Source organism: Lutjanus erythropterus, chromosome 11 (assembly GCF_056507025.1).
Source record: "Lutjanus erythropterus isolate fLutEry1 chromosome 11, fLutEry1.hap2, whole genome shotgun sequence".
NCBI lineage: Eukaryota > Metazoa > Chordata > Actinopteri > Lutjaniformes > Lutjanidae > Lutjanus > Lutjanus erythropterus.
The window spans coordinates 26,467,595-26,484,008 of NC_139327.1; the positions used below are offsets into that span (position 1 = coordinate 26,467,595).

At 41.2% G+C, this 16,414-nt stretch overlaps 1 protein-coding gene across 3 annotated transcripts in view; it reads right to left on the reverse strand.

Moving 5' to 3' along the window:
• The window catches only part of sh3pxd2b (SH3 and PX domains 2B), a 48,676-nt gene that overhangs the window by 10,019 nt on the left and 22,243 nt on the right, over window positions 1-16,414 (reverse strand). For all 3 annotated transcript variants that reach the window (XM_084729839.1, XM_084729838.1, XM_084729840.1), the window contains exons 4-5: window positions 11,655-11,731; window positions 4,780-4,871 (exon numbers count right to left, since the gene is read on the reverse strand). In XM_084729839.1, coding sequence (XP_084585965.1) covers window positions 4,780-4,871; window positions 11,655-11,731 — 169 coding nt within the window. The remainder of the gene's footprint in view (window positions 1-4,779; window positions 4,872-11,654; window positions 11,732-16,414) is intronic.

A 16,414-nucleotide genomic window follows, 5' to 3' on the forward strand; every position in this document is an offset into this window, starting at 1 on the left:
TGCCCCTTCCAGCAGAAATGCAAGACTGGTGCAACATAATTTAACAATAACAAGCGACGACAAGTCCTACACTATAAGTTGATCAGTCGTTTGTAACAGTTGACAGTTGTCTGTTGATGTGAAGTTAAGCTTATTACCCCGAAAATAAAAGTCCTCTGCTCTGAAAATACACAATATAGACAAGATTCAAACTAAAAGTCATTCTGACCCAGACTAGGAACGTCAAAGGAGGACACCCGGACTGTAGCGTTATTGTCAGAGAAGTGAGTATTTCCACGTTTCCTTAATATCTGACGGCGTATCGTGGTCATTGTATGATTTCTTACAGTAAATATATTACAGATTTCTCCTTTAACTGTGCATGGAACGCTGGCACTAATGACGCTTTTCAGTAAACTTTTGATTGATTTAATTTGATCTTTTTATTGTTTCGTTTGATTTTTGAATTTGTCATGGTGCCACAGCACAACACTTACACTGATTACTCAAAGCAAAGAATGAAGAGTAATTGCTAACATTATCACTATCTGTTAGATCTATTACTTTGCTACAGACACATGAGAAAAGGATTCGTCTCTCTGCCCGTCGCTCTCTGAAGTGAATACAGGGCCTCCAGATAGCCGATCTCTGAAATTTAGTCTGATGTTAAATTCAATACAGCATCTGCTGTGTCTGGTTTAGACATTAGCCAGATAAATAGACCATCACTCCACAGCAGCAGTCAGGAGCTGATTCAATGTCCAGATGCCCTGAAAAGTCAATGGCGGCTAATGCTCAGCATTTTCCTCCCTCACTCGCTCTGTCTCCCCGTCTTTGTTATCTAAATATTACTCTCTTACTTTATGTGCTTCCACCACTTTCCTTTTTCCATTTCACGTCTTCCACGTCTACTTAACTCACTCCTTCATCTCCCTTGATCATTTTCCTTGGCAACTGCTGCTTGTTCTCGTTTCCCTGCATCAACATGAACGTTCTCAGCCACATAAAGCTTTGTTCGATCGGCAGAACTGTTAATTGCGGAGGCTTAAGTCTCAATAAATCTTTACCCATAAGTGTGCCCATTAACGTACTATAAAAAGAAATCCCTGGCCAGGCCAACCAAAGCAGTACCAATGCTCTGGATTATTATAGAGCAGGAATGAGTGTAGACAGCATGTGTACGCTCAGGGGTCATGCACTGGGCATAGCCACTGACTTGGATCCTTAATATGATGATTAGTTTACTATAACTAGTTTTGAGTATCAAATCAAATGAGTCCAACTGCTTACAAGTTTTCATGTTACTCTGAAGCTGGATATTAAAGGAAACAAACTAAATAAAAGCACCGGGGCCAACTTAACTTTCAGCTTTCATGGGAACATTCACATCAGGCAGCCATGGCTGAGTCATAAAGCGGCCTGTGACATGATGAATGGGAGAACAAATTCTAACTACACAGAAATTGCAAGAACACGGTTTACAGGTTTGCTGTCAAAGAAAAGAGGCAAATGATCCAGAATGCATCAAACCCTTTACTACAGGAGATTAAAGCGATAGTTCACCCAAAAATGAAAGATCCACTCAATATCCACTCACCCCTGTGCTGATGTGAGGATGGGAGCTTCAGCGGAAAACAGCGTTGCAGTCAAATCCAGTACAATTGAAGTTAACGGTGACCAGTTTTAAAATGTAAAAATCAGAACACACACACACACACCAAAAAAAGTCTCTATACTGCTCGTGTGGTGTGGTGGTCAGCACAGGGGTGAGTAGATATCTAGTGAAATTTCATTTTTGGGCGAACTATCACTTTAAGGCAGGTTTGTACTAACAATTAATTTAAGATTAGTTCTAATCGGAGTTTAGCATAACTAGATTTAAAAAATTAAACTATACAGTTAATGAAACATTACGTTTTTTCTAGTTAGCTAAGACGTTAACAAAACAATACGTGCTTGCTGACACATTAAAGAGCCACATTAAAAAGAGATTGCTCCGCAGCAACTGGCAGACAATTTTAATGGATCAGATAAAGAAAGAAAGAAGAGATGCATCATAAAACTCAGCTGAGTTAAATCTGTCCCTTAAGTTTATTTGAGGAACTTGATTACTTTGCTCAATCCATCTAAAAAAAGGTGGCCATTAAACCACTAGTTCCTGTTTAAAGTTAAAACTGGATCACATTTGGAGTTTAAATTTAGGTGCAACCAAATAAATTTAATCAGAGTTTCAGGTTTAAAGAGAGGTTTAAATTTAATCTTTTCCAATTGGGTAGTTTTCAAGTGCTGTGCAACATAATTTAAAGTTAAACCATGATAAGATCTGGTTTAAAAATTACCCTGCAAACCAGTCTATATGAAATCCCTCCTCTCATAATCTCCCTCCCTTTATCCTCACCACTCTTTATTTCACCTCAACCCATCCATTCATCTCCGTCTTTGTTTTCTTCACCTGTGATGTCCCCTACTTTCCATTTTCCTTTCGCTGCCTCAACACTTCCGCATTTCGGCAGACTCCCTCACTTCCACTCATCTTTTCTGGTTCTCTGACCCTCTACTTCCTCTTAACATTTACTACTCCTTTTCCTCTTCCCACCAGCTTATTCTCCTTTTCCCTCTTGTCTCACTTTGCTGCTCTTGAGGAGAAAGTCTAAGATGTCCCTCTCAGTGCAGTGGATTTATAGGCCATGATAAATCTTCTCCACAGTGGCTGCTGTGTCTGTACACAGCCCTGTTGTCAGTCAGCCAAACAACAGGCTGCACCGGCAGAAAGGAGTAATCCAATTTCAATAAAGACAAACCAAGGTCTTTCCTATATTCATCCGCCTTGAGTAAATGCTCTGGCTCTCTCCTGCCTCCCCCAACACATGCTTGGGGTTTTGTACAAGGAGTAAGGAGGTATGTGTCCTTGGCAACGTCCACTGAGGGAGACCAGAAGACAAACTATGTGTGTGTTCATATAGTGTGCATACTGATCACACACAGATATGAGGAAGTTTCTTTTTATGAGAGCTTTGCACAAGGTTACAGTTATCGCACTAGTAAAAATGTTGGGGTGAGAGAAGCATCTCTGCTGAAAATACTGATTATATTATCACAGGCCTGAGCAATACAGCAAACTCAGTAAACCCCCAGACAGTACACTTCAAAGTCACATTAAATAACGTCCACATTATAGATGACAGTATGGCAGGCTGGTGCATGTATCCATCTCCCACTCAATCCCCTCAACGGCAATATGTCCTGTTAATTGTCCTTGAGCAAGAACCCCCAGCTGTTCACTCAGTGTAAGTCACTGCTGATAGACATCAGCTGAATACCAAGAATATGAATGTAAATGTTGTGCTGACTTACATTAGACTACATAATGTTATTTGCTAAACTTTGCAAGAGTTTAGAAAACTTAAAGCTTCAATGTGTAGAATTTCAAAATTCTCCCTGTAGACAGCAGATGGATGCTGAGCCAAGTACACAGAGAATGAAGGCTTGAAAAGAAAACCACAGACTGCATCTATTGTCACAAGAATCTCATTTTTGTAACGAAAGGCATAAAAAAAAATCTACACACATTTGCTTTTGGGTCACATGCAGCAGGAGCAATAGCACTAATTTTGCAGTTTCACTGGCTCAACAGTTTTATGGAGTTTAAATGTCACCGTGACTGGGAGAACAGTTGGTATGTGAAACAGACACGCTCACACCTGCACAGGGCAGGTGCAAGACTGCGGCTGCCTGGACAAAGCCGTCACAGAAGGCAGCACGTTACTTTTGGGAAAGCGGTTCTCAAAGTTTTGATGACACAGTGCCAATTTAGGGGAACCAGTATGTGATTGAGGCCCACACTGGAAAACCCACAAACTTGTTGTAGGATTTGGGATTGGTCTCTTGATGGTGTCCGACTTAAAATTCCTGAGCACTGAAATCACCTGTTTGTAGATAAGACAGATCGCGTTATCTGCAGCACAGTAGTATAATATTAAGTTTGTTGTAAGGTATTGTGACACAGTCTATCACTTCTATGACACACAATTTCTAACCTATAACTCCTGCCAATTGACAAACCCACTCTCTATGTGCTGGCTTACCGCTGGTCCTACATGCACTACCGGCATATATCACAGGAATTATCAATTCAATTTCCTGCCGACTGAGGCAACTTCTCATCATCCAGCGCCACACATCAGTGTGTGATGACAGAGAGGTTAAAACTTATAAGTCAGCTGACAGCTGTTGGTGTAAAAACCATCTCCAGGGTCAAAATGTGAACCTCACATTATGGTCTCTGAAAGCAGCCGCTCCTAACCTCCACTGCCCTGAAGGTGCCGGTAACCTTAATAACAACACATCTGTAACCGAAGCCCCCGCGTGTGAACTTATGTGTGTGTCAACACGTGCTTGTGGGACGCTGGCATTCATTGCCCGCTGATGTTTTAGTTTTGGCACATTGCAACTGTCAGCACTGGATATGATGTTAATGTGTTGAGTGAGATTTACAAGACACAACAGGGCAGGTCTGCACGACTTCAGAGCAACCACGTCTGGAGCCTGGTGGCTGGACTGTGCTGCAGCTACATGCTTAAACGCTTACTCAGCACTTCAGGAGAACCCATTATGTTTGTTTCTGCTTGAAAATACAACAGGAAGAAGTGAAACAGAATGAAATCGTATCCATCAGAGGGTGTAATTAACGCTCATTACTGGACATCAGTCAGGGGAACAATGATGGGTGTTTGCCATTGCATTTGAGCCAGTGAGTTGTCTAAAAGGGGATTTCTGTGTGTGGACACGTGTGCTGCTTACTCCTTGGGTGGGTTGAGGTCTTCAGGTCTGGTCTCAAAAAACACTCTGACCTCCTCGCACTGGGAGATGTAGACTGGCAGCTGAATGAGGGCCTGTGGGCACAAAAGATAGCAGGTAACTTAAGTAATCACACACACTGGCAAGTACAATCATATCAGTACGCACAGTAGTCAACAAGAGGTTAAATATAGTTTTCATTGGGTGGCTCGTCTCCAAGAACAACCAATTAAAAGGCATTTAAAGGCACTTTCATACTCCTGTGCGGGGATAAATATTACAGCACAAAAAAGCATGCAGTAACATGTTTTGTCTAATGTTCATTTGTCATTTTTGAAACAAATGAACGTATCTGTCCTCATGTATCATGATATCACAATACAGTGTTTCTGAGGTATCACAAAACATAATGTTAATTTATCAAGTTAACAATTGTCTTTTCTTAACCTCACCGGGAGATTATGATTTTGGTCACACGTTTCTAACTATTTTGTGTGACTATTTCATAAAAATGACCCTCTCTTGCTCTTATCTCGAGCATATAAGCACATTTCAGCCATCCTCCTCGCGTCTGATATATGACATATTTGGATCACCTAAAAAAAACACGCCATGCTGTTTTTGATTGCTGCATTCTTGTAGGTGAGGCCTGTTTTACATAAGCTACAATAATGATGAACTTATTGTGCACACTGCACTTTTGGATGCCACATGCCCACTATCAAGTGACCACTAACCAGGATTTCACTGTTGATTTCTAGTTAAAAACTGGTTGATATCTGGTCTAAGGTCTAAGACCTCTTTCAACAGGCTAAAATGCAGTTACAACATCAGTGTATCACAAAACACAAATTTGTTTAATCATGATAAAATCTGGAGAAGAAGTAATTTCAACACATGTAATCCAAGATATGAACTATATAAGCTGTGTCCTGCCAACGAAAACCTTCTAAGACATTGTAATATTTATTGTTATGATCCCCACTGGTGTTCAATATGAAGAGCAAAAAGTGAATTTCAGAATACAAGTGCATCAATAGTAAGTAAAATTATTCATTTCCATCCTTTTTTGCAGTGTTTTTCAGTCACACCAGCCGGTTCTGTTCTCTTGTCTGGTTCTGAGCTCAGTTTATTGATCCGTCTCGCCTACCTTCCTCCCTAATCTCATGTCTCTGTGGAGGATCACTAGCAACGGGGAGATGAATCCTGACAACACGGCCGGAGATGAAAGACAACCAGCCACATTCATCTTCTTCCTTATTGGTGTGATCTCTGTCTCGCACACACCGGGCCAGTCGTGTTATCGTCTGTTTCTGGCCAGTCTTTTTGCTCTCTCCTGAGTCTATTTCATCTGCTTCTCCTACTCTTTCAACCAATCCACTAAAGAGCAGCAGTGAAACAGATAATCGCTTCAACAGCTTGATGCCCCAAACCAGGAGACAGAATAACTGTGGCTAACGACCCCGTGGTGACTGTCTCTCTTTCAGCCGAGAGAGCTAGGCCACTCCTTCTCCTTTTGCTGGCAGGCAAAGCTCAATACTATCCATCAAGTTTCCTCTGCTGGCCTCTACCTCTGATTTTAATACTCCTAAGTGTTTCTGTTCAGTCCTTTAAGGGAGCAGAGTCTCTGTCTGCCTCTCTGACAGACACTGATGTAACGTCAGGACTGACGGAAATGGAATGAAAGCCAAAGACCAGACCAAGGTGCCCTTGTCCCATATGCCACATTTGCCTTGTCACACTTACAACCATGAGTTCATGCCAACAGCTTGTATTTAAGCTAAGGAGTGGGACTACTGCCATGAACAAAGTGTTTTCTATTAGCTGCAAAGTCACACAGAATGTACATGTTTGTGCATTAAACATTTCTGAATTATTACGCATCAACATGACCTTAAAATCTCCCTTTTCACAGCAGCTTCATCCATATCCTGATTTAAGAGTTTTTACCAGTGACCTCCAGAGGACCTCTCCAATCTTGAGTCTCAAGGCCCAGAGGGCTGCGCAATGCCTGAGGTCAGAGTGCATCCTGAACTGGCTATCGTCTGCTTGAATTTATTCCTCTCCTCGTGTCAGCCCGTGGCCCGTCCGCTCATTACAATTCTCCCCAGGGAATAGACGGGAGGGAGGCTCAGGGTACATTACAGCAAATGGACTTTATGGTTGTTCTTTACAGCAGGCAGCATTAAGGTAATTGTGTGTGCCTGTGTAAGTCTCTGTGTGTGAACGCGTGAGTGTGTGCATGTGTGTTTTCTCCAAGGAAAAATAGGAAATGGAAATGAGAAATCTGTTTGTGCGCTCCCATATGTTACAGAGCATTGTGACTGTATCTGTGAACAGTAACTTTTCACATATGTGGACAGAAAAAAGGGGAATCTCAGTTCTGACATACGCCAACAACAAAGGAGTTGTATGATGTTACATTTTTGCATCAATTAAGGGCAAAGGGGCATCATCCACTTAAAAATGGGTCAATTTTTGAAAAATAAAAAGGGCTGTGAATATAGTTTGAAAATGTCCGCTGTTTGGAGAATTTGTCATCAAAAAAGGGCTGCTGGCCTCAGAAAAAAGGGATGTTTTGAGGCATAATTTAAAATAATTTGGATGTTTTATGAAGGTTGGGTGGAAGTTGTTTAAACAGACTTTTTGATGTAATGCATTTCATCAAACTTTGTGACATTGTAGTCACCCTGGCTCAGCAGTCTTACATTTGGTTTATGCAAGCAATCCCTGATTGCATGTTTTTTTCTCTCTCTTTCTTTTTATCCGACTGTGTTTCCTGACTTGAATAAAAACATTACGCTTTAACAACCAGGGAAATTCCATATGAGTCAGGTTAAAGCCTCAGCTGAGCAACAAAAGGGCTGACTCGGCTCTTCCGTCAGAAAAACATGAAGTTTCACCTTGTCAACCTGGCTGCCTACAGGGGTGGATGAAACTGCCACTTTTTTGCTTACAGTCAAGTTCAGATTTGTTTCAGCAGTTACCCTTAATACCCAGAATGCACTGCCAACACTGCACTCTGATATCTGATCAGCCGTGATGTTATCATAGGGCTCAATGATGTTTTAAATTGTTATCAGCAATCTGTGACAGACACTGTTGATGTGTGATATAAATAGCTGGTGAGCTGTGATGAATTTAACAACATCACAGGACTTTATCCATTTCCAATCAACATAATGCTCTCGCACATTCTGAGGTACTTTGTCCTCAGATATTAATTTAACAAATTTCTTCCACACCATAAAAACTTAAAAACAGGTGCTGAGGACCAGAATTGAGAAGGACTAAGAAACCCCGCACACTGTGGGTCATTTTATTTTGTTACAACGCTTCACCCAGTGGACCTTCATTAGGTAAGGTTTGTGAATCTGATTCATGCATCTTGTTTTTTTTTTCTTAAATAAAAGAAAACATCAACATCACTCAGCTGTAAACCACTAAGCCGGTGATCATCAGCTGGCAGCCCGTCCAGCCCGCCAAAGCTTCCCACAGAATGACTGCTGTTGAGTGTGACAATATTTATATTTTGCAGAATGTGAACCAAACATTTCCTATTGCTGCAGTTTCACATTAAAAGCATTTAACAGATTTATTTTGAAGTAGTCACAGGAAATACAATGTGTTCGGCAGTGAACTTCGCTTACCGCTATTGTTCGCTGAAGATTAGTCAACAAAACAGTTGCCATTTTCAGCATTTTTTTTTTTTTGGACAGGCAGTAATGAAACAAGAAGGAGCAGCAACAGTGAGCTGTTAGATGAAGAGCTACAGGAGACAGGCGGCGCCCGTGCAACTTCTCAAAGAGGCAACCAACTCCTTTCACTGGGTCCTGCTGTTTGCAGACTCACAGAATGAGGAAAAAAAAAAAACAATTACTGCCTGACAACAGTTTGTTTTGCAGCCCCAAGAACTGTTTGACCACAGCATCTACTTAGAAAAGTTCTGGCCCTTAAACAAAAAATAGTTGATGACCCCTGCACTAAACAATCCTCAGCAGGTAACTGCAATTTTTATAACTCTTTAGACATTTCCACATTCCACTTTCACTACAGCAACACCACTGGTGTGGCTCAGCTATTCCCATAAACATCCCCACCCATAGAAACGAACCAACAACTCTATCCATTCCTCCCCCAAACTCTTATTTTTCACATAAGTGGTTAAAGATGTTGCCTACACCAGCTGTACATTCCTTTAACCCCAGACGACACTTGGTGGAGTAGAGCCGTACAGTCACCAGCCCCTCCAGTCCTCAACGGTGTTTATCATAAAATTTTCCTCCTCACTCTGAGGCCTTGTGAATTGTTATTTTTATTCAGAGAGGAAGAAGTGACAAAAGGTCCATCGGCAACATATCAGAAACTAATTTGTGCAGTGATGGTTTCACGAGGCTCTTTATGAAGGAGAGAAGTGATCCCATGATAAAATAATACAGTTGGAAATACAAGAAGGTATGAGTAAGGGCTAAGACAGAGCTAACTTGTAAAAACATCCTCAAATTTCCTCTCTCTGAGAGACAGAAGGAGGTGTGTATGGTTGAGAGGCCCCGAGGCGAGCCTGTAAAATTTAACAAAAACACAACCTATGGGCTGTGGATGTGCTGACTGGAGCAAGCTCAGCACCAGTGGACTCTTTGCCTTCGGCCCAACTCTGCTGATAGTTAGAACCACAACATGAGATACGACAACAGCTCGTACTGACTGGTACGTCTGAATGCCAGAGCGCTGTTTCATACCTCGATCATGTGACTTTGAAGATGTCTATTTATGTCTATAGATGTCTATCTATTTGTCTGATCATAAAAAGTACTGACTCGCAAAACAGACTCAGTCCTTGGTTACTGCAGATAAACAGTTTGCAACCTAAATTAGAAAAATGGAAATTTCTGCTTTGAATTTGCCTCCCAGGCACAAAACTTTGCCATGTTGCTAGGAAGCTGAACATCAATCATAATGTATTCATTTAGGTTGCTGTGGTTACATTTCTGTCAAAGTGAAGCAATTAGTAGCCAGCTATTGGCAGGTTTATGGGTGCAGTTCTGCTACAGTGGAGCCCGAGAATGTACAGTTACATTTTTCCCTCTCTTTCTCTTGGGGCCAAGTGATTAATCTCTTTGGTAAAAAGCAGTGTAATGGGCTGGATAATGCACAGGTTTTACATTACCTATTTAAGTGGAAAGGGCTGCAGTATTTCGAATGGTAAAACAGACACTACTGACAAATTGCAATACACTTCTATACTCTATAAAAGTGGAGTCCATCCTGTCTTTCTAAAGCCACTGACAGCAACTTAAAAGCATAAACACTACATTTATAAACTCTCTTGTCCAGAGGGACCACAGGGGTTTACTGTACATTTGGGAGGTACAATGACATCTTCTTCCCATTTAGCTGCACAGAAACAGATTTTTCTCTCATATACTATTGATCCTTGGAGACAAATTCTCTTTTAGTTTGCCTCCTTTAGCAGGGAGGTCACAGTCATTTACAGAGCACCTGGGGAGCTTTTAGGACACCTCAGCAGGGTGGATGTCTGCTGTCACAGAGGCTTGCTTCAGGGAGTTAAGCATGGCACAAACCACACAGTGCCAATTTAGAAGGCAAGGGCATTGGCATTATTCATACAGCTGTTCTTGAGACACTATAATCCTATAAGTCTGTCTGTTAGGCAAATCTTGTCGTGTGCCTAATATGTGTTTTGATGAATTTTTAACAACTGCTGTGTCCGTTTGACAGCGTGAATATGTAACTGTTGATGGTAATGGCTTACAAATTTGAGACATTTCTGTTGTCACAAGAAAGACACGCATTCAAACAATTTCTCCTCAAATCAGACAGTTGGGTTGCTTAGTTTAATCCTGAATATACTGAAAAAAAAACAGGGACGTGCGTTGCCTGTGTATCCACAGAGGACATGAAAAGATTATTTTCCATGTTCCTGTTCATGATTATGTTGATATAACAGGGGCGGGACACTTGTTTTTCCTCTGACCACCACTCTGAACTTTCTGCCTCGATTTTAGTCCTTTGAGCTTAAGTGAGCTTAACATAAATGCTCACTGGTCTGTGTAGCTTTCATGAACTGCAAAAAATATGACCATTTCCACATTAAAGTTCCCATGAAGGCAAAATCAATGTTGAAATGACATTGATATCATGTCCTCTGGCTGCTTGGTTATTAAAATACAGTTTCCTGATGGACAGATAGCTTTAGCTTACTTATTGCTAAAGTAGCTAATAATAACTGTAAGCTGCTGTTAGACGGCAACAGAAGTGAGCTTAGCCTCCCAGTGAACATGACCAGTCACCAGGAGGCACACAGCCTCCGAAACCGACAGGAAATACAGTGCCGAGGTCATTTAAGGACTTTTAAGTTAGTTAACCGCTAACTGCTGTTAGCTTGGTTAGCCATGACTCAGCCTCAGGGTGATAAGAGCCAAACTCAGCAAGAAAATCTCAAGCAGTTAGGGCAGGTCAACTGTGTGTTAAGCCAGGCGACAGGGAATAGGCTATAGTACTGTTTTAGAGGAAACACGTAACCAAAAAGCATTCTGCTTGCTGTTTGAGACTAATTTATGCTTAAAATTAGAAACGCATATGGATACAGATGGAGCCTTCTGTCCATACTCTGCATCCATTTCATCCGTTTTCTGAAAGCTTCCAGATTCATAAGAAACAGGGCAGAGTAGCCGCGAGAAACGATCACAGCACACAATGAAGAGGTGCACATCACAGCTGGATGTACTGCTTAACATCCATGCCAACCTAAAGGACGTGTGGAAGTGTGTGGGCTGTGAGGGTTGTGTCGTTTGAAACAGACATATCTATTTTCGTAAATAAAGGGGGTACAACTGAGCCTTGAGTCGTATACTTACCCTGCAGTACTCGTTGATGGGCCTTAGCCTTTTCATGGCCACATCTCTGATATGGCTCCTCCTAAACAGGATCTTCCCTGTAACAAAGAAGGAAAAACAAACTTAGAAGTCAGAACAGCCACACTTATCAGATGTGCATGTCTATTACACTAAGTTTTCACTAAGAAACAAAGCTCATCAGTGTTACTACCAGTACTCCACAGCAAAATTATACACTGTATTCTAATCATTATTCTTTATAATCATGTCTGTCACATAATAATAAAAAAACAATGAATTGCTTTTTCAATTCTTTGATGTTCTTGTCAAGAGCAGCTTTAAAAAGTTAGAGGTCCACTGAAGGACAATAAGGACACAGTGGCTAATACAAAACATTGTTTTGTGAATTAGCATGCAGACACAATACAGTCATGTCATCAATAACACTGACAGCACAATGAGGTGGGTAAGGAGCTAGGTGAATAGCTGGCCTTTCCAAGTCATGAATAAATGATTTTGGGAAAGCAAATTATGTCTGCATGACAGCTTAAATGCTACTCTACTGCTCTTATCTCCAGGCACAAAATAACCACATGCACAGACAAGCCGGGTCGCCATAACAATAACAAGAAATGGCTACAAATAGGCCTCTTAAAACACTTTTCTAACTTAACGGTATGCAGGAAATTTCAGAGCTGGGCATTTATTTTCTCCTCATTTTAGCTGCTGAAGTTTCTCCAATAAATTCACCGAGACAGCTCTAATGCAAGCATATAAACTGGGCATGAAGTCAAGGCTGTAACAAGATCCCGAACACAAAAAAGGGACATGTTTTGAGAAGTTACTGTATCGCCTCTATCAAGGGGTTATGGTACTTTTTTAGTATCTCAAGCAGACTTGCTGAAACATGAATTTATCTCACAGGAGATCACAACCGAGCAGTCAACCCTCCTGCAGCTCCACCATTTCTTTCATATTGCTAAAAATGAATTTATGCTTCTTTGAAAAATATGGCTCAAAACCACAAAAAACAAATGTTTGCTTTGTTTGTGACATATTGATGAGAAGACAGGTAAAGGCACGCTGAGATTGTGTGCATGATGGAAAAAATTGTTACATGTGTTACAGCCTGTCTTGTGACTCGAGACTAAAAAAAATAAATAAATACAGGTGAAGGGGAAGATTAAGTGAAGAAAAAAAGAGAATTTGTAAGAGGTGTAGATTTCTGAGTGGAAAGATGTGTGGCAACTTCCTCAAAAGACCTCAGATCTCACACATTTTACACAGAAACCACAATCAACACCCCACATCCTGATTAGCCATGCCAGAGTACATAGGGTAGATTTTGTGCAGGCATTCATGGACCACAGAGGATAAACCCTACAGACTTGGGTGACTTTCCATCATGTGCCAGCATGAGGTTAACAACTGGACAGATTGCCATTAAATGTGGTATATTCTGGCATCTATTGATGATTGATTGGCACAAAATTTGGCACAGACATTTATGATTCCCAGATTATTTATCATAATGATGCGAGTGATCCCGTTTTTTCATCTAGCACATTCAGCAGGTTGAAATTTTTGCGTGAAATGTCAACAATTATTTGACGGACTGCTTACAACTAGGCTTGCCGTGGCAGGTCTGACTGGTCAATTACAGCAATATAAGATCTGTTATTTTTGTATTGCAGATGATGCGTTGCTATGAATAATGGGTCGTTGCTATGGAGAACAGACCTGTCCCCTCCATTTTGGCAGACAGGACATGAACCAAACTAAAATATTTAATTTTTTAAAAAGGCTGGTTTCACATTATGATTGACAGGTGAGCCCTCCTCATGACTGAGTTGGCTGGATGTGAAGGTAGGAACTGCCATCATGTTCTTCGGTGGGGGGAAGTGGAGACACGCCATGCATCTTTATTTCTGTGAATGGTCAAAACTATGTCTTAGCTTGCTAAGCCAAGCTAGTCTTGACAAAGAACTAACATTTCAACAGTCAGTATGGTGGATGTTTGATAGACCTGGAAAGGCAGGTCTTCAAAGTAAGGGGAATAACAAAAGATCTAACATTAAAGATCAAAGTAAGTGCTCAATGTTAAAGATATTGAGTGTCGCAGATGAATATCTTTTCATGGAAAATGTCCTGTGGAATCTGCAACACTGGTGGTGGTGGGAGTTTAATATCCAGTGAGAAATTTTCCTCACAGTAGCATCCCCACTCACAACATGCAAGTTACCAAAGACCTTTAACTCTAACCTATTTACATAACCCTTTGGCACAACAAGCATTACCATCACAGAGCTGCTAGCATGGCAATTATGTTCTTGACCGTTTCACATATGACATGTAATTATAGCAAAGGCAAATAAAGGTAGGAAATATAAAATGTGTGCATGACTGATCAGATTTACTTCCCACATGTTTGTACAGAGGAGAACAGTAAAGCACTAGACAAGGGAGACCATTAAAAGGGAGATTAACTTGCTGAAGAATGAGAGAAGACATTCCAAATCTCTAAGGTGTTGGCAACATCTTGCCAGAGCAGCCGAAAGGACACACTGTCTGGACAGCTCGTGAAAACTAAAGATATTTGAAAGTCAACCCCTGGACGCCTACAGTACCCGTCCTCCTCTCCTCACTCTGTCTCTCTGTCTCTTCCTTCCCTCTCCTCCCCTCATCACTCCTCAAACAGAAAGCTTTCTTGACGGTTTTCCAAAGCTCTCAGGGGTCAGGACAGAAGTACTGACTCAACACTGCCCACTCTGTATGCACGGCGGCTCATGGGTGCAGCCGAGAAAAGGGCATGTTTGAGGAGGGCGGAGGGAGGAAAGGAAAGCTGCCGCCTTGGAGCGATTGCTGAGGCAGGGTCGACTTTATGGCAAATCTCAGAGCCAGCATTGACCAAGGGTATCAAACAACTTTTGTTTCCCGGGGAGAGCGAGGGTAGTAGATGGAGAGAAGAGACAGATAGAGATGGGAACACAGAGAGGGCCGTTGTTACGCACCTCACACACAGAAAGCTGTTCTCGGCACTCACCTCTTAATCACTGGGCTCACCACACATGAATGCCTCCTGTTTTTTCACCCTATTTTGGCTCATCAGACGGATTTTGAGTGGCTAAAACCTTTACGTAACACCAAAGCCGTAGACTTAAAACATGGACTCCGGTCAGACTTGAGTCACAAAAATTCTGGACGTTTTGGGACACAAGTTTGAGAAACAAGTTTGGATGGACAAATAAGTTCAAGTATTGAATTTCAACTATGTAAAAAAACAAGAAAACAAATTGGACATACAGAACTATGCATTGAAATAACTTACTCTGTTAGTAAAAAGATGTGTTCTTAACAAAGCTTTGAAAAGAAAATGTTCAAATCTTGAACTCAATCTCAAATTCTAGGTTTACTAGGCCAACATGGCATTTTACGTCACTCTTTATTCTGGTTTCAGGTCAACTTGATACAAGACGAAACGCAAAACTTAACTTGAGACTTGTCACAAAACTCTACAACTGACTTGAACTCAAATGATTAAGAAGACAAAGGGCAGATAACAATTCATAAGCTAACGTAAAAGGCAAGTTTGCTACTGGTACGCCACGGGCAGTGAAGGATTTGCCCTGCAGACAAGAGATGAACGTGATATGAATGAGGCACAAGCAGCAAGGTCATTGTAACTGTTCAGTAATTTTGTGTTTTTCTGCCCTTCACTCGAGCCAACTGGGGAATGTGTTATTCAGATCCACAGAAACATATTTGACCTGGCCGACATACTGTGCGTCCTACTGTGGGAGGTAGAGAGATCCCCAGACAGACGGAGTAGCTGAAAAATAGTTACTACATATCCATCATTAAGAAGAAAAGGGGAAAAATGTCAACCCACAAATTTATATTCTACTTCTGGAATCCAAGTTCATGAAAGAATATCAGCTCTCTTATCATGCAGCCTCCCTAAAGAAACACATCCACAGTCCATCTTGCATTTTGACTCATGGATGAACAACTTTAACTTTAAATAATTGGTCAAGAGTGTATCAGCTCTTTTTCAAAGGCTGACCTGCTGACACTGCCTTGAAGAGCATCAGTCAGGCTCGAGAGTGAAGGGATTGAATTTATCACTTTTATCTAAATGTCAGGTATGAACCTAGAAGTTTATTATAAGCCACACTGTGTAACTTGGATCTAACCTCATCTAACATCAAGTCTGATGTATGTAGACTGTACGATGATCACACCTACCGAATCGTAGGCTACAGCAAAAGCCACAAGAAAATGTGATCAGCATCCGTCATCCATTTACACTGCTATAATGGTAAACAATGAAAAATTCATGCCCTTCTAATAGTAGTATTTAGGTGTATGGAGAAAAATCCAGAGAAGAGGAGGAGGTGAGGAATGTGGACCCTGTCATGGCAAGGAAGTCAAATTTGCAAAGAGAGCTTGAGGTAACATTTTTGGGGTATCCAAGCTATGTTTGGTTGCAGTACCAAGAGAACAGCCATCTTTGTATCTCTCTCTCAGTGCAGCACAGGACTGATGATCAAAGGTATTTCCACATTTCAGTCATGTTGGTCATCTTTCCTCTGGTTCAGGTCTGCGTGACTTGACTCATGACTTGTAACCATTACAAGACTTGACTCTGTGTTACAAAAACTTGTGACTGGACATAAGACTTCCCTTTGTAAGACACAGATTTTAACTTTGATTTGTCTCAAATAAATCGAGAATTTACTTGAAACGGACATTTACAAGACTTGAGACTTACTATTACGAGA